The 20,954-nt window shown below is 28.7% G+C and overlaps 1 protein-coding gene across 2 annotated transcripts; it reads left to right on the plus strand.

The window, feature by feature from the left end:
• Positions 1-17,804: 17,804 nt before the first annotated feature.
• Positions 17,805-19,618, plus strand: LOC113558770. 2 transcript variants are annotated; one of them, XM_026964304.1, is made up of 2 exons: positions 17,805-18,172; positions 19,486-19,618. In XM_026964304.1, the coding sequence occupies exons 1-2, from the start codon at positions 17,946-17,948 to the stop codon at positions 19,547-19,549; spliced, it is 291 nt and encodes a 96-aa protein (XP_026820105.1). In that variant the 5' UTR covers positions 17,805-17,945; the 3' UTR covers positions 19,550-19,618. The 2 variants fall into 2 exon arrangements, with proteins under 2 accessions (XP_026820105.1, XP_026820104.1); XM_026964303.2 differs by lacking the exon at positions 19,486-19,618 and adding an exon at positions 18,255-18,556.
• Positions 19,619-20,954: the final 1,336 nt, after the last annotated feature.

Consider the following 20,954-nt stretch of genomic DNA (forward strand, 5'->3'; position numbering starts at 1 on the left):
AGTCATCCCATTATCCATATATTATATTGTTGATTTTTATGTTTAACTTAGTTATCTTATTGACAATGCATAAAAATTAAAATTATACCCCAGTTGTGATATTATTGTTATCTTACCCTATAGTTACATATATATGCTTAAAAATGATTATACTAACTTGCTGTTATATTGTTTTCTTAACCTAGTTTTTAAATACTAACATAGTAACATCTATTAATATTATCTATTTTATTAATTTATATTTTTCTTAAACGTTTAATACAACACTGTTTAATGGTTGACAAAATATACTGTTGTCTGTTGAGCGCTGACATCTTGGAATTCTTACATTAAGTACGCCTAATGCGATTTTAAATGCCTTGTACACAAGAAATGTAAAATATTTGTAAAATATACTTATAAAAGCTAATCAGATATTAAAATCAAAACTGACGGCTACAGTAAAATAAGAGAATAAAGTTTCAGTGAATTTATTATTAACATTATATTATTTATTATACATATTTTATTTTGACTAATTTGCCTTAATTTTGAATACAATAAAATCTGAAAAAAAATTATCGCATAATTATACCTATTTTTTACAATAATTTGCAACATCAAAGTATTTTATATTTGGAATCATGTAACATTCGGATAATATAAAAAATATTTTGTTAAACAAAAAGAGCCGTGTATAAATGCGTGTACATTGGCGAAATCATGTGTTACCCCAAAAGTTCGTTATCCCGATTCTGTATATATAGTACGATGATATGCGTTCACTATATCAACACTATATAGTAACGTTATACATTTATAATACACCGTACTACCGTATAGTAACATGAACGCACGCACGGCGGCCGCCCTACCAAAGGTGAAAAATACGTTTTTGTCAACTTGTTACGACTGCGCCGCCACAATAGGCTGATTGTAATCATAATTCGTTTCCAAATATTGTCCATGACGTACAATATAGTATATACATAATATTATTGTAAATCGAATAAAAATATAAAATTACGTGTCGTCGATCTGCCTCAAAACTTTAAATTCTAATAATAAATAATATTAATACATTTATATATAAATATAATATGTGCTCAAAAAAACCACAGAATATGTATTTAAATCATTAAAGAATACAATATTGTTGAGCTACAAAATATGCACTTAAGATTTGATAAAATTAAAAATTAATTTTTTTCGTTTTGTCTAAACGCCCCGAATATGGTCGTTTAGCTAAGGAACATCGGAATATTATGGATAATATACAACAAATAGGCTATCACCGAAACCAAATATAAAAATTCTTAAACCAAAATACATACCGGATGATCCATTTTAGGTGCGACAATCGTTATTTCAAAAACAATTAGGTAGGTAACATTTTTGAAATGTTGAATATCAATATATTTTTGTAATATTATTTTAAGTCGTTAAAATACAATTACAATTCTTTTTTTTCGCATTGAAAAATACATCATTGTATACACAATCCTAAATGTAAATATTAAATTAAATTATAAATAATTAATAATTTTTAAAGATATATCATTGTATACCAATATCATTATATCTTACAAAGCATTTATGTATATGACCTTTGATAGTATATTATTTATCTACTTAATCCTTAATGTAAATGTTAAATTAAATAATAAATAATTGGTACAGTCAAATTCTTAAATGTTAAAATAAATTACATATAATTAATTAATAATGATATATTATATTATATATATCATTACAATGTTATATTAAATCACATAAAAAATTTTAAAATATTATATTAAACGATTGAAATCTAGACACATTTGCACGTAAAACATACGCCGTTACTTAGAAAAAAAAAACAATAAGTTCACAGTAATTATTTTTCGTTTAACCAAAACGGACAAATATTACTGTGTATTAACGTATTATATAATGTATAATCATTACACGCCGCTGTGGCGAAGAATACGTGTCGTCACCCACATTATTAAAAATCACCGTAACAAGTGGCGTACGATTTATAGTTAGAGCGGTAGACTACCTATTAGGGGTCTAGGTCACTTTGTACGGTCGAGCATTAGAAGTGTGAAACGCGGGCAGTGTATGGTCGGGTAAAAAGGTTCATTGCAGACCCCGAACACGTTTTTCGACATATGTTTATATTGTACTACACGTTTTTAATTGATTTAAACTGATTATTTTGACTAATAGTATAGTATTATATACTTTATTTTATAACATAATGAATAAATTTCCTTTTTTATATTTTAATAATTTACATTATATACACATAACACTTAGGTATATAACTATATGTATATATTCATATATACTTTATGTATATAATAATAATATAATACAAAGTGTCCGCGTTATGCGGTTTAAACAACGGACCGTTCAAAGTGATCGCTTACCTAGCTAATGGTATCATGTTTTTCGTCATAATATGGGCTATAATTTAATTGGCTATAGACATCGCAGTGTCCCACTGACTGTATTCGTGTTTGAGTGAATGTAATAATGATTTTGACCAAAAACTCAAAAATCCATTTTTGAACGACAATTAGTTAACTCGTTTGGGTGGTTGAAATTATTTTTACCTATTTAATTTTTAACTTCATAATATGTATTATTTCAATATATGCCTATGCCCTATGACCTATATGTATATATATATATATTATAAATGTACATAAATATATTTTTATATTAATATAACTTTTTTTATGCCATTGATTTAGGTTTGAAATTAAAGGTTAAGGCCGGAGAACATCCAATAGCGTATGCTTGAGATTGCAAAGGATATAGATTGTATATATTATAGTATATTTTAATATATCGTAGCTGCCAATATTCTCAACAGTAGCGAATTTAGGAATTTAACGCCACAGGTACAGTGGCATGTATGCGGGTCCCATAGCGATACCGCTGATACCTCATTATCGATGTATAGACATGTGTACTTGTGGACGGTAGTCTCCCATATTACTGTAAATAATACCCCGATAGCCCCTCCCCTCCACAGGATAGTCCATTATTATAAAAATAATAATTATATTATTTTTGTCAATTATTAACTCCTCAAAACGAGTTTTATTATACATTTTACTTTAGAATTTAAACTTTTCAAAATTTTCTTTAAATACGCACGTAATCGTAATCGTAGGATTCTATTCAACGTGATATATATTATTTATTTGTTTATAATATCAGCAAAAACCGTTTCAATATTGATATATTTTTTACTAAAATCAATTTAAAGCAAAAAAGAATTGCATTATGATATTAAAAATAAAATAAAAGCAACGTATAGGAAATGTTCACGATCGTAAGTAGTTATATGGATTTTAAAATAATCCAATTATTTATTTTTGTTTTACGTAAATTATATTTTTTGTTAATTAACTAATATAAATGTTTATACATTTTGGTAGAAAACGTTTCTTAAAAAGTCGTTAATTGTATTTATAATATAAAATTATATACTTAATTAATACTAAAAACAATAGATTTTTATATATTTTTAAATTATGATTGTCTAATAAATTTATAATGTATTTTATGTATTACAATTATTTTTAAGATTTATATGTATTAATATAAGATCGTTTAGTGCATTTTTGGGGGGATTTATTTGTATTTAATAATTGTACTCGTAAACTGCATTTTTAAGATATTTTAAATGTGTAAAATTCGCCCTATAATTATATAAGTGATGAGTTAATAATTCTAATAATATAATATAATATAATATGCTATCTTAGAAAAGAAATAGTTAAACATGTTTTTGACAGTAATATAAAATAAATGACTAATAGTTATACAAATTATAATTATAAAACAATCATCTATCAGATGATAAATCGTCTCAAAATAATACTCTGTCGAAATCAATTCGTACTCGTTTTGGTGAAAACGTGGTCAATAATCTTATTTGGCGGAAACAGGTATTGGTGGAAAAGGGAAAGGTCCACTTTTGATGGAAACAGGTATCGCCCGTTTCATCTCGTCGCTGTACTACTTCAACGAATTTATTTCTTCCCTAAATTTTTTTTTTAACTACTAATTATACAAAAAAATTTTAAAATAAAATTCAAATAAAGCATCATATAATAACTTTTTAAAAACCAGATTAATTTAAGAGAACCTCCCTACTTTCGTCAATTTTAGTAAAAAAGATCAAATGTTTTGTCAAAATTAAGTTAGTTTATGCTACCGATTTCAATTATAAAAAAAACATTTTATTCTGCAGCTGAGCAATATTTATAGACCATTATTATAATTTATAAAACGCTTTGAAAATGTAATTTTATTTGATTTTGAATTATAATTATCAGTTATAAACATTAAGATACCTATGGGTTTTATAAAATTGTAATTTTATTATTTGTATTAAATTAAAAGTTAAAAATTTTCCATACAATATTACAATCCATGGACATTTTTCTGCTTAATTCAAATCTATTTTTTCAAAATAAAAATAAAATTTGTTTACTAACTTCAATTTTATTAAAACAATAACAAAGTTTCGTAAAATTTCTCAAGTGTATTTTATATTGTTATCAAGTTATTGACATGTGAATTTGCGCACAAGTGTAGTATCCGTCAGTACTTGTATTAAACCCTACTTACTATAATAACCATTTATTAATTTACGAATAATGCATAGATCTCGAGTGGAGACGACAATAATAGTACTTGAATTATTGTTACTGTTTAAATCAATGCTATAGAGAAACCTTTAAACCCATAATTAATCCATAATTAACATAGATACAATAAAATGTCAAGTTTTTTAAAATTATAAAATTATAATTCATAGCAATACATTTCGTGAACAGTTTAATACTATTAATTTTATTACAATTGAAGTTATTCGGTAATAAATAGTTAAAACTATATGCAAACAAATTTTATTAAAAAAAAATAGTAAAGAAGCTTGCATGAACCCGTCTCGAAATAGTGTGACGCGTGGGTTAAGCTTATGATTAACATACGTGCAACTAGCCAGAATTTATAAGAATATATCAATACTATTGACTATTTATAAATAACACTAAAATATTAGGTGTCGTCTTAAATGACAGATATAATACGAATAGTATTATAATAATATAAATAATATAGTATTTATATAACGAATAGTGAAATATATATATATGTATATATATTTTTATATAAGTCCGGAAACCAATTCACAATAATTGATAACTTTTGGTGGACTTTGATGTAGGTATAAGAACTGAGAAGTAGTATAATATATTTATGAATATTGTTTTACTCATATATTGTTTAAACATACGTCTATCAATCACTAAATGTACTTAAGGTAAAGAAAATACACATTAGCGTAGTGACGAGATTTTAGTCTTAATAAAACGGTAATATTGATAGGCGCATAGACATTGCCCTCCCTTCTCAATTTGGGGACATGTTTTCCGTGTTTTTGACGTACAGGTTTATAAAATTGTGTAACGATGAAATTAAATCAATACATAGAAATTTCTCTCTTAACGGGCACTACTAAATGCACCTCAGAAACCTTCGTATAACGGACACAATTCCAGAAAGAGTGTCTGGTATTAAAGGTTTTACTGTATTTAGATTAAGATAAAATAATAAATGTACCTACAATTTATTAAGTATCTAATATTTTAAATGAAAAAATAAGGAAATTTTACTACATGAATTTAATACTATAAAGCTGTTATCCGACACCTTATCGTGACGTTTTATGACGATGGATAACGAACAATAACTAGTATAATTCCACTGATCGATAATCAAACAAAAAATAAGTAATAAAATAGTTATAATATGTATGTAAAACTTGAAATAATAATATAAAATAAGTTGAACTTTAGGTATAATTGCCAATTGGTTGTATATACTAAAATACCTATACCTACCTACGATCACTGAACAATATAAAACAAAATATAAATACCTAATAATATACAATACATAATATATAATATATTCTATACTATATTTTTTATAAAATATTTTATGATTATAATTTCATCACTCACTATATTTTTCCAACTTTTTAATCCGCCATCAGTAGTTTGAATGTAATTCCACGTTTAAACGCGTAGTGAAAAAATGTTGACTGCATTGAATGAAACTGAAAGTTGCTGTGTTCGAGGTGGACGTTCAGAACGATATAACGATTGATCAACGTCGATTCGTGTTGTGTACCACTAAAAATTAGAGTTATTATTAATAATAAAAATAATAAACTGAGGTTATCTCAGTTTTAGTATATTACCCTTTGTTATAATACGTAGTATACTAAAAATCTGTAAACCGTTGACCAACTTAATATATTCGATACGATTTCATAAGGTTATCGGTTAAATACTTAAATATCATAATATTACTATTCTAAATAATTATCATGTTATTAGACAATAAGCTGTCATCGTTATTATTATTGCGAGCGTATATAATACGTTCGATTTATTACTGCAGTGGATACAAATAAATAACTAACATTCATGCTACGGCAAACGAAAAATTATTTACTATTAAATTATTATTATTATTGTTATAGAAGCAAACGGGTTGTATGCGTTAAAATATCACACCACGGTTGGAAATTTAAAAAAAGTTTATTGTAAATCGTTCCATGGTGCCGTTTCCGCAATCGAATTGACATTGACTGTGCTGACTGGGTAAGCGGTCGCTTTTTACGGTCCATTGTTTAAATTTCAAAACGCGGACACTTTGTACTATTATATACATAAAGTACATATTAATGTATACAGTAATATACCTAAATATTATGTGTATATAATGTAAATTATTAAAATGTAAAAATTAGATATAAAAAAGTAAATTTATTAAAAACGTTTTAAAATATAGTATATTATACTATACTATTAGTCAAAATAATCGGTTTAAATCAATTAAAAACGTGTACATAATAAACATATGTCAAAAAAGAGAAATAATGTTAAAACCAACATATATAATATATGGAATTTAAAAATTCAAAATTATTTCTTTGTTTTGGTGCTGGTTACATAAAGTTAATAGCTTATTATTTTCACCAGAATTTGATTTTTGCTTCTTTTGACACATTTGTCGAATTGTATTGCCCGCAAAACTGTCCAAAAACTCGGACAATGTATAAGACACTTAGATTTACCAAATAATATTTAAACTTAATAACAATTTTAATAAAATTGTTTTTAATAATATATACGTATGTATGTAATAGTAAATAGTAAAAAGTGTCCGCGTTCTGAAATGTACTTTATTACCCGACCGTACACAATGTCTGCGTTTCGCACTTTTTATGCTCGACCGTACTAAGTGACCTAGAACCTGTTGACTGACATGTGACTTTTCGGTTGGCGGGTACACGATTATACGTGTAAAATGAATTTATAGGTTTATAAATAATCAGTTATAACGTGTAGCTAACATAGGAGACTATGGTAGAAGTCACAGCCATTGTACTCGTAATTATTTTTACTACTGAAGAACAGTATGATTTTGTAGTAGGTACAGACGGGTAATTTAAAATTAATTACGTTTTAATAATTATTAGTATCGCTTTAGTCGTTTTGTTGAAAATAGTAATTTTAGGAATTTTAATGTGCTATACGATAGGATAGAATGGATAGATGTTCACCTGATGATAGCTGATATATATATAAACCTACCTAACTATATTTCAACGTAAATCGGAACGAAGAAAAATGAATGTTATTTTTGTTTTGTTTAAATAAAAATATTTCAATTTTATAGAATACCCAGAAATTCTTCGAAAAAAATTTAAAAGATCTACGTATCCTTTTCTATATCGAAAAAATATTTTTCTGTGTCCATTAAACACATAGAATATGTACAAAAAAAAACTACGAAAACATTATACTAACCATTAGTCTCTACTCAGTCTACTCCCTATTACACCGGTCATTTTAGTATTGACAATTAAAAATAAATAACACAATAAATGGCCAGTCTTAGACTAAGAAATACCATTCACTATACTATACCTGTCTGGAGTATCTATATGTGCATCGATTGTCAATCGTGATGATTGACATTCGTTATGATAAACATCACACGCCCAAATTTACACACGCCCCATGGGATTACTTTCATATAAAAACAATATCTTACAGTGTGATTAAAAAATGTATATTACGATCATTTTGTCATATAAATATATTTTATAATAGAGAAAAATATTTTTTAAAAGGAAAGTTTTTTTTATTTAGAAATAAATAAATTATTATTAAATTATTTAAATTAATTATTAATTTTTATATTTTTACAACATTTTAGAGGGGGGTTGCGGGTCAACTTTAGAAATTCAAATGGGAACCTACACTTTTTTTCGCAATCATTTAATGTAAAGAATTTTTTCAGAATATTTCGATACATAAAAATCGAAATTCGGACGAATAGATTATAAGTATTTAAATTTTTGATGGACAGTGGAACGAAGATACCCAGTAAATGGTGGTCCGACTACTCTGCTTATCTGTACTTAAAATACATATAAGATATAACTCATAAACCACTCGTCCTAATTTCGATTTTTATGTATCAAAATACACAAAAAAAAATCTTTACAATATTATTGTAAAAATAAAATATTGATTTCCGTCTAAATTTCTAGTTTACCATCTCCTAAAATATTGTAAAAAATATAAAAATGAATAATAATTTTAGATATTTTTATATAAAAAACTCTCTTGTTATACATTTTTCTATTTTATGAATATTTAATATTTATAAGATAAAATGGCTATAACATAAATTTTGAATCACTTTGTTTAATATATTTTATATTTATAAAAAAAACACTATAAGCAATATGTTGACTAATTAATAATAGAAAAGTGTTCCTGTTATTAAGTACTTATTGACAATGTTTATGCAGAGTGTGTCGCGACTTAGAATCATGTGCTGTGGCAGAAAATAGTTGAGGATATTTGGCATGGAGTTAAAAGAACTTTATTTTTGAAAAGTCAGTTACAGTTATATATTACACGTGTGTTCGTTCGCTTGACCGTTCGCGTTTTTATAGTCTCTTTGTGCGCAAATATTTTAAGTATATCATAATAATAAATAATATGTATGTATTTTTAAAAAAATATTGTTGCTCGATTAATCGTCTTTTCGATTATCCGTCAGAGCTCTGGTCCCGAGACTAACGGTTAATCGGGGTTCCACTGTAATAATAACGATCGGTTTCTATAGCGGTGACAGAGTCCACGATCACCGCCAATGACCACACTGTTTAGTGGCATTTAGTCATCCCATTATCCATATATTATATTGTTGATTTTTATGTTTAACTTAGTTATCTTATTGACAATGCATAAAAATTAAAATTATACCCCAGTTGTGATATTATTGTTATCTTACCCTATAGTTACATATATATGCTTAAAAATGATTATACTAACTTACTGTTATATTGTTTTCTTAACCTAGTTTTTAAATACTAACATAGTAACATCTATTAATATTATCTATTATATTAATTTATATTTTTCTTAAACGCTTAATACAACACTGTTTAATGGTTGACAAAATATACTGTTGTCTGTTGAGCGCTGACATCTTGGAATTCTTACATTAAGTACGCCTAATGCGATTTTAAATGCCTTGTACACAAGAAATGTAAAATATTTGTAAAATATACTTATAAAAGCTAATCAGATATTAAAATCAAAACTGACGGCTACAGTAAAATAAGAGAATAAAGTTTCAGTGAATTTATTATTAACATTATATTATTTATTATACATATTTTATTTTGACTAATTTCCCTTAATTTTGAATACAATAAAATCTGAAAAAAAATTATCGCATAATTATACCTATTTTTTACAATAATTTGCAACATCAAAGTATTTTATATTTGGAATCATGTAACATTCGGATAATATAAAAAATATTTTGTTAAACAAAAAGAGCCGTGTATAAATGCGTGTACATTGGCGAAATCATGTGTTACCCCAAAAGTTCGTTATCCCGATTCTGTATATATAGTACAATGATATGCGTTCACTATATCAACACTATATAGTAACGTTATACATTTATAATACACCGTACTACCGTATAGTAACATGAACGCACGCACGGCGGCCGCCCTACCAAAGGTGAAAAATACGTTTTTGTAAACTTGTTACGACTGCGCCGCCACAATAGGACGATTGTAATCATAATTCGTTTCCAAATATTGTCCATGACGTACAATATAGTATATACATAATATTATTGTAAATCGAGTAAAAATATAAAATTACGTGTCGTCGATCTGCCTCAAAACTTTAAATTCGAATAATAAATAATATTAATACATTTATATATAAATATAATATGTACTCAAAAAACCACAGAATATGTATTTAAATCATTAAAGAATACAATATTGTTGAGCTACAAAATATGCACTTAAGATTTGATAAAATTAAAAATTAATTTTTTTCGTTGTGTCTAAACGCCCCGAATATGGTCGTTTAGCTAAGGAACATCGGAATATTATGGATAATATACAACAAATAGGCTATCACCGAAACCAAATATAAAAATTCTTAAACCAAAATATATACCGGATGATCCATTTTAGGTGCGACAATCGTTATTTCAAAAACAATTAGGTAGGTAACGTTTTTGAAATGTTGAATATCAATATATTTTTGTAATATTATTTTAAGTCGTTAAAATACAATTACAATTCTTTTTTTTCGCATTGAAAAATACATCATTGTATACACAATCCTAAGTGTAAATATTAAATTAAATTATAAATAATTAATAATTTTTAAAGATATATCATTGTATACCAATATCATTATATCTTACAAAGCATTTATGTATATGACCTTTGATAGTATATTATTTATCTACTTAATCCTTAATGTAAATGTTAAATTAAATTATAAATAATTGGTACAGTCAAATTCTTAAATGTTAAAATAAATTACATATAATTAATTAATAATGATATATTATATTATATATATCATTACAATGTTATATTAAATCACATAAAAAATTTTAAAATATTATATTAAACGATTGAAATCTAGACACTTTTGCACGTAAAACATACGCCGTTACTTAGAAAAAAAAAAACAATAAGTTCATTAGTAATTATTTTTCGTTTAAACAAAAACGGACAAATATTACTGTGTATTAACGTAATATATAATGTATAATCATTACACGCCGCTGTGGTCGAAGAATACGTGTCGTCACCCACATTATTAAAAATCACCGTAACAAGTGGCGTACGATTTATAGTTAGAGCGGTAGACTACCTATTAGGGGTCTAGGTCACTTTGTACGGTCGAGCATTAGAAGTGTGAAACGCGGGCAGTGTATGGTCGGGTAAAAAGGTTCATTGCAGACCCCGAACACGTTTTTCGACATATGTTTATATTGTACTACACGTTTTTAATTGATTTAAACTGATTATTTTGACTAATAGTATAGTATTATATACTTTATTTTATAACATAATGAATAAATTTCCTTTTTTATATTTTAATAATTTACATTATATACACATAACACTTAGGTATATAACTATATGTATATATTAATATATACTTTATGTATATAATAATAATATAATACAAAGTGTCCGTGTTCTGCAATCTATACAACTTTACCTGTCCGTACAAAGTGTCCGCGTTATGCGGTCTAAACAACGGACCGTATAAAGTGATCGCTTACCTAGCTAATGGTATCATGTTTTTCGTCATAATATGGGCTATAATTTAATTGGCTATAGACATCGCAGTGTCCCACTGACTGTGTTCGTGTTTGAGTGAATGTAATAATGATTTTGACCAAAAACTCAAAAATCCATTTTTGAACGACAATTAGTTAACTCGTTTGGGTGGTTGAAATTATTTTTACCTATTTAATTTTTAACTTCATAATATTTATCATTTTAATAAGATGGCTTACCGATATTAAGCAATTCGAAATATCTTGACTTTTAAAGCTTTCACATATATTTTGTAACCAATGTGTTTTAAATACTAAATAATAATAAATTAAATAATACAATAATAACGAAATCTACGGAAAATTACCTAATAATATTTATATTTTTATCAATAGATTTTGGAAAAAATGTCTTATAGCTATTGGAAGGACGACCTGCAATGTTGTAAACTGAACGCCTACGCTGTATCGTCGCACGAATTGGGTTAGTTTAAATGATATATATATGATATATATTATTTACAATTGTATGAGCGGTATTGTCGCCGACTTGCAGTATCTTATTTTGTTAGCTTGTGAGTTCCGAAAAAGGTTGTTGAAAAATACTGTCATTAGGTCCTATAACCCATATCAAATCTGGCCATACAATAAGGACCTTTTTTTTTTTGGTGCAGACTCCATCATAAAAGATAATCACGTTAAAAGTATAAAATCATACGACGCAATAGAAACCAATATATCTACTTTAGAAATTTCGACATATGTCGTTGCAATACACGTTAACGTATATATGTAACAAGGGTTTTAACACTGGCGGTGGTCCATATACCGAATACTCATTGTAAGTAAGAAGATAAAAACGTTTTTATATTCGACCTTTTCATTACATGTTTTTATTCAAACGGTATTCTAGTAAAATTTACAATTGCTTGTGGGACCTATATTATTATGTTTAACCCACCATGATCTCGATTGCCGGAACACATACATCTATACTCTGCTGTAGGTAAATGGACAACGGTCGAAACGTGACAAGGTTGGGTTAGGTTAGTTTACAATACACCATATTGTTGAGTAAAATAATAATGCTTAGCCATCTTCTTGAAAACATCTCACTGTACGGTCGTTTATATTGTATTAACTATATTTATAATATTCTTACTAGTTACTGCAGTCTGCAACGTTTGTTATATTATGTAGCTTAATTTGGAATTTCTATATGTAGAGAAACAAAAATGTATGACCAACCAAGCCACTCAGATTAAATACGTATAATATATAGATAATAGCAAAAAAAAACGATTGCTTCGTTCGCAAGCTGATTTTTACTTGCCTTAGATTATTTTTATATATATATATATATATATATATATACTATTACCATCTATATCACAAATACAAAATTATTGCGTTATTACACTGTAATTATATATAATAATAAATATAATTTCAACGGTTTATGAACAACTTACTTGTCTTAAGTACAATAAATTATGAATAATGGTCAGTTTTTAGTTGGTAGTTAACTATTTATTCAATATTAAGGGACCATCCAATTAGAAAAATTTTCTTTAGCTTAAATCAATAGTCGTCAAACTTTTGGGACTCTCGGGCTACAATCATGAATTTTTTTTTAATTCATTGTAATTTGGGTCACATCTGGCATGCGTAACTATTGTATACGGACCGCTTTAAATTTTAGAACAACGAACATTTTTTTTAAACATCTCATTATCTTAAAGTTTTAGATAGTACTTTTTTTTCATAGTAAATAATTTAAGAATATACATTTTTTTTTTTGTTCGGCCCGTGATTTTTTTTATTTCGGGAATGTGTCTCGAGAGTCCAAAAAGGTTGCCGACCACTGTCTATAGGTATCAGAGTGACGCCGCAATAATATATGTTTTCTCTCAGACCCACGCACAATACGGACAAAATCTATTCACGTATAATAATTATTTATCTATTTTTGATTAATCTTATAGTAAAATTATACACTACAATAATTATGGAGAATAAAATTGTTGAGGTTTTGACATATTAGTTTTATATTTAAATACCACCGACTTTCAGACTTTGTATTCTATTTTAAAAATTAAAAAAAAAACTTACATTCAAATGAATATTAATTTGTTTTTTAATTTTGAAAAATAAAATATTAATCTCTATTACTTTATTAGTTGTGAATGGGTAATTTCCTCAATGATAACTCAAAAACATAAAAAAATAATAACTGCGCGATTGTGTTTTGTCCATTTTTTGTATGGGCTAGAGAGAGAGAGAGAAAACGGTGAGAGAATGAGGGTGAGAGAGAGAGACAGGAAGAGTGAGTGAGAGTGTGAGTGAGAGAACGCAAACGAATAGTGTGTAGTGTCCCAACACCCTCTTCACAATAAGAATATTATTTGTTTGGACAGTGTAACATTTTATTGCCCATATACATTATATTCTCATTTTGCCGCCGTCTCATTTTGTCGACTTGTGTTTACTTTACAAATCTTTATTAAATTATTTCATATAAATTACAATATTATTATTATTCAATTATCGATTATTGACTTGTATACAACGTATATTTAATATAATATTGTGGTGTACCATGTACCTAAGACCTAACTATAGTCAGGTACCTATACGAATTCATGTTGTTAGGAACCCTTGCACACACACTTTAGATTAGTAAGCATATTATACAATAATATAGTAGTGTAAGCAATATGTGTATTTTTTTTGTAAGCGACTGCGTCGCCAAGACAAGAACGTAGAATAAGCAAGAGTTAGTCGCGAATAAGTAGCCGATTCGTATAATACTGTGTTGTTAAAATATTCTTATAATAAAATAATTAATAAAATATTTTCTTAAAGTTAAACAGATTTTGTGTAGTGTTTTGAATACAACCCGTAAGTGAACGAACTCTTTTACAACATATATATACCTTTTGGCCTTAACCGAAAGAGTATATAACAATGTAAAGACGCGTTATAATGCTTTAGTCACCCACCTTTGAATGTGTAATATTTAATTCATATTAATATCGATACATTAAAAATGTAAAGATAATATTTATTGCTCTTATTGTATTATTGATAACAATTTTTCATATTTTTCATTTGAGAATATAATGTATTATAACCAACTATTGACACGGTACGCAACGGCCGCCGCTACAAAGTACAAACACCGCACCTTATCAACCGCCACCATGGCCAACGACGATACGACACCGTCGACTCTCCTCCCCCCCCACACCGTAAAACACAGTGAGGGACGGGAAATCGGTCCGGACAAGTACCTGTCACCGGCCGTGTCACTATTATCTTATGTATTTATTGAAATTATATTTTTTTGTAAAAAAGAATGTTTTAGCATTAAACCGGAAATATTGACGACAGTCTACAGTTGAGCTTTCATGAAATCCTTGAATTATTATACTCGATTTTTGAACCGCATAAATACACATCTACACTACACGACTACAGTATTAATTGTTATCGCAATCGTGTCTTGTCCGAGTCGCGCGATAAGAAGTATGTGTAATATTAGGGACGCGTATCATCGGTAATTAGTAATTACTGATTACTTAAGTCTACTTTGTGACTCACGAGAACTCGTAACGAATGGTAAGCATATTTGTATTTAGGATCTTTATTGTACGCCAGGACTTAAAGTTTGACGGCAGATTCTTCTAATCGGTAAAAATCTTCGTTTCACCAATATCGAAAAAAAACTTATATAAACATTCAAAGTTAACATTTCAGGAGTATTCAATAACGGCTGTTTAATTATTAGATGAAATAATATTATCTTTTATAATTTTTATATATATTGTTATAAATAAATATATAATATATAAGTTCAGTATTGGAAATTTTCCAAGTGGGTTCATGCGCGTCGTGTCAATATGTGTGACATAGGTTCTTATTATATGTGATCATTATACGCCCCCATGCGTACATAGAATGTCAATCACGGCACTACACGGGAATAAATTATTATTTTTACTATTTTTTTAAATATCAACCGTTTGCTAACTGTATTAACTACCTATTTATTCGATCACATTTCTTAAAACTTTTTTTAATTCGATACGTAATTTATTAAAAACTGATATTTTGCTTTTCAATATTATAAATATTTTTGAATTCAAAAACTCAAAATTTATGTAAGTTTTCAAGTAGATTTTATGACGCATTCAAATATATTTTCTGAATTAAATAGGTAGACCTATTTCGGTATACAATCATAATTTGATTAAATTAATTGAGCAATTATTAATATATATTATACATCCATCTATAAGCATTTTCAAAAATACCGAGTAGTTAATTACTCGTGTATATCTGCTAAAAATAGGTAAAAATCCTAGCTGATTAATTACAGAGAGGTAATTATGTTGAGAATGTTTGATTTTTTTTTTTTAAGGCGTTAATGATAAGAACGGCTCCGAATCCGCTGTAAATACGAGGAGTTATATGTATAATTTGATGTGTTGATATATTTTCTGGAAATATTATGCATATCAACTATCAGGCCGTTTATTCGTTTCGATCTTATTTTTTCCAGTTCCGACTAGTTGGAGCGACTACGTAATAATTATTATATAGCAACATGACGTGTTACGGGCGATAACAACCAACAGGTATGTCACGGTATATGCACCAGGGATGGCCAAACGTTTATAACGTAAAATGTATTGCATGCAAACAAATTATGGATAAACATTTTATTTGCTGCGTTTATTTATATTTAACTGCCTTCAATTGTGTCGTTGCAGTAAATAACTTAAACCGTTTTTATATTAAATATTTATCCATTATACGATGGAATATTGGAATACATAGAATTTTGATTTAAAAAGAACTATAAAAGTGTAATTTTATGCTTATTATAATTATTATTTGAATAATTCAAATTTCTAATTATTAGTAATATAACACTAGCTATTAATATATCGATATAATTATCGATTACAAAAGAGCATAATTTATTAGAATAAAAATCTACAACGATGCTAAAATATGAAGATTGATATAAAGCGTATTGTTCTAATATTAAGTATCTGTTTAGTGTTTATATTATGTGTAATTGTCGTACCTAAATGTTTTGTAATATTATGGCGCGGGTCAGGGAGAGAGAGAGAGAGAGAGAGAGAACGAAACGAATAGTTCAGTAGTTCATTAACACATTGTTTAACGTTCATCAGTTCCAATTTGGTATAACATTAACGTGAATGTATCGTTGGTTAACGTTTCTCTTGTTGGGTTCTTAAGATATTTTTAATTTTTAAGTGAATTATGAATATGTAAATAATTGATCATAACTCGCGTAAAACGTAAAATGTCATAACATTTCAACGAGAGAAAGCGGATAATATTCTTGTCTATAAATCTTTCATTACGAGTCGATTTGATTTAATAGGGCACAGCACAACATTAACATTTCCGAATAAAAATGTTCTAAGGTCTTAGTTGCCTATATTGCGTAGCGTCCTCTTAACACCGGTTCCAATAGCGGTAGGCCCCCCGCCCCCACCGCGGATCGCTTTTATATCTTTAAATATTTAAGTTTTCGAGCCTACCGGAATGAAAGAGAAGAATCAAGTTTTTTTCGACACATTAGAGTAGGTATACAAATAATCATCGATCGACGACAATTCAAAACGTTGTGCATTATTGATTATCGATATATATATATACTAATATTTTAATATTATTATTGCATATTCGATATATATTTATATCGTATAATACGTATAAACGCAGTTGTAGAATAATGATATTATCGCATGTGCTAAACGAATAGTATACGACGACCGGAGAACACAATTTTATTGCAGTGTACGTGACACGATAAGCGCAATGTTTTCATTTACGAGTGAAAAAAATAATTTCGTTTTCGTTTTTAAATCGCGCAGTACGGTAGTCGGTCATATTATTAATATTGCGGATATCGTATGTCGACCGAAGTCCGGTACCTGTAGAGGCGCATTAGCGTCACTGCCGCCGATTCCCAACCGCCACGCGGCCGACGGTCGCGACACCTACGTTTCGCCGGTCGTGTCGGCCGCCCGTCAAACGGCGCTCGGCAATTCGGCATCGTCAGTGACCACGCGGCGCTTTGGTTTTACGACACTCCTACCACTTCTCCCGTTCACCGTGTCACCACAGCCTTTCGGCCTCACAACACTTGTCGCATATGCACCTCTGGAATTTTACGCGGGTATGTATGTTTTCTATTTAGATCATTGTTGACCATGCCCAATGCTGCAAATTACCACAACCATATTTCCGTAAGGTTAAAGTCCGAGAAAGTGTTCGAGACTCCGCCGCCAACCATGGAAAAAGCTGCGCCATCCGTCCCGGAAACACCCGAATCCATGGACACGGATGTGCCGCAACCCTCGCCTAGAGTGTTTGCAAACGCCGTTCCCATTCGCGGCAGGAACGTCGCTAGAAGAGGCCGCAATAGGCAACAAACAAGGTACAGTATATAACAGTAACGATAAAGTGTATGATAACTAATAACAACAATGACGGTGATAACGAAATAATATGATGATAAGAAACGGGCGCGTGTGCTCCATGGTCCGTGCTTCTTCCGATCCCCGGGACCGTTCTGGTGCGCGTGTTCGTTTTTTCCTTCTCGTCGTCGTCGTCTACATTACACATGTAAAGCTACCCGGTAATCACGTTCAATTTTTACTGTTCACGGCAACGACAACCGCACACCATTTGAACGTGGTGTGACGTTCAACGGATTTGCTAGAAATCTCGAGCCAGAAGCTGTCACGGGACATTTGGTCGAAGACAACACTATATTATACCAGGTCAGGTGGACCGAGCATAGTACATCTAGACCAATCGAGTCAAGCCTCATGCGAAGTTACAGGCCACTCATGCTTCTCGACTTTTATGAAGAGATGACAAAAAATAATGCACAGTAAAAATGCCTGTGACAAATGACTCATATGTAATAATAAAAATAATTATTATTATAGACGCTCGTGCATTATTGTTTGACCTTATTGAAATTAAACTTCTTAAAAATAATAACAATAAATAAAAACTATATTATTATGATAGATTTCTACGTCGTGGAATTAACTGTTGAATTAATAATAATAATAATAATACATTATTAATTATTTATCCATGCTTAAGGAGTTACATACGCACATTTTTATTTTCATATATTATACCTTTTTGTGGATCACAATTTAAATTTTTTAATAGATCAGTTTTTTTTTTATTAGATTAATACTTTTTATTTATTGTTATCTATCATATATATAATTACATTAAGTGATATACCTATTTAATATGTTTAAAAACATTTTTGCTTTTAGAGAAGCTAACTTTTTGATAGTCTCATCAGTCAATAAATTCAAAAATATCTATTCTCATGATAACTTCATTAGAGAATTTAAATTTTCTTGTGTTGAAGTACTTCTGTAATGGTTTTTTATACGTGTCAGTTTAGAAAATGCTCTTTTGTCTGTGATTATAACTTAGAATACCTTGTAATGTTTATCAATTAATACAGGTATTAATAATATTATTCACAAATTACTTCAGTAGAAATTTGATAATTAGATTATATATAAGGAATAAAAAAAATTAAGAATACAATTTTTAATTTGTAAAAGTAGTTTTATCAATTAGGAAAAATATAAAATTATGTTATTTTTTTTTTTATGGTAGGCCTTCGTGGCCCATTTGTCCTTAATCCGGGCCTGATTATACCTACTTTGTTAATAATGATGATTATTAATTTATTGTTTAATGTTTTTTCAGGTTCACGAGCATGATTATGAGTGCTAATTCTGTTTTGATGATATTCAATTCTGTGCCTTTGTAAAACATATTGTGTTAATAATGTTATATATTTGAAGTGTCCTAACTATAGATAATTTAAAATATGTTGACTTGTACAATGATATAATCTGAATATTATTAATTATATTATGTTATACAAATATACAATTTTACATTATATTTAACTTTTTAGATGTCTATGTAGATCAGTATAGTCAGTATACTCGTATATAGTTTTCTATATGCTATATATTTTATCTTCCTTTTTAGGATATGAGGTAGTACTATTTTAACTAATCTATAAGATTATAGTCTGATACTTATTTAGGGAATGAGATTGGTAAAATAAATTGATTCTTAGGCCTCGTAAAATTATTGTATTTTCATTAAATACAGATTTTTTTATCAACAGAAGAAAACAATTCTACAGTTCTCAATGAACTCCTACTTTTATTTAATTTAAAATATACATTATTATACAGTTTAAAATTAATATATCGAGAAACGAGCTATAGAACATTTTCCTCTATAAATAAAAAAAAAAAAATTTTACCATTTTGGTCGAGAAAGGAAAACTATTGCCATGGGTAGTATTAGGTAACGAGAAACGTAACGTTTCGTTTTATACGAGTATTGCGAACACTTTGTCCACTACAATTTCTATACATTACGTTGGACTCGTTGGAGTATTGTCGTTCAGTGCGATGGCCGTCATCGAGTAGTTACGATATTTTAAAACTTTAATAAGGTTGACAACCGCTGTATTATATTAATACGTCTGTGCGGGATAACCGTGTAAGAACAGCCGAAAAGTCGAAAGCATTTCACCAAATGTCGGCGGCATTTTTTTGGTTTTCGCCGAGTAGACTGTAAAGTTACGACGACCGGCAAATGACAGTGGTTTTCGACGTTTCGCGCTATAATGATCGCGTTTATAAAATATTTTGCGCGCGAGTAAACGTCGTGCGATTCTCGTGTCTCGTGCAACAGCAACAGCTGTGCCGTAAATCAATATATTTTCCTCATTGATAACGAACACGTGGATACAGCATGCTTACAACTATAAGACACATGCCGGGTATACTTAGTACGGCAACGCAAACGGAAGGGGAAACGATGGTAGTGGCTCGCATAGCAGCTTAAAAAAACTATCGCTTTCGACAACAGAGAAAGTAGATGTACCCCGTTGTGGACTTGCGGTTAACAACGTTATCAATATAGGTTTTACGATTCGTGAGTTTTATCAATGAGTTTGTTGATGTTTTCTTGTCGTTATCGGCTCGGCTGTAAATACCCACAGATATATAAAATATATTATTATTTTATATATCTGTGTAAATACCATAGTTGTAGTAAAGATGTTAACGGTACTTGTAGTAGTGACAAACAAAAATAAATAACGAATTTAACGGATTATTTCGACAATTGATTTAATATTAATTCTAAAG

Source organism: Rhopalosiphum maidis, chromosome 3 (genome assembly GCF_003676215.2).
Source record: "Rhopalosiphum maidis isolate BTI-1 chromosome 3, ASM367621v3, whole genome shotgun sequence".
Taxonomy (NCBI): domain Eukaryota; kingdom Metazoa; phylum Arthropoda; class Insecta; order Hemiptera; family Aphididae; genus Rhopalosiphum; species Rhopalosiphum maidis.

Bases quoted from the DNA above. Each gene is read 5' to 3' on its own strand.
- LOC113558770 (XM_026964303.2), top strand. From the start codon at position 17,946: ATGCCCAATGCTGCAAATTACCACAACCATATTTCCGTAAGGTTAAAG. The intron at 18,173-18,254 runs GTACAGTATATA...TATGATGATAAG, and splicing joins CGCAATAGGCAACAAACAAG to AAACGGGCGCGTGTGCTCCA.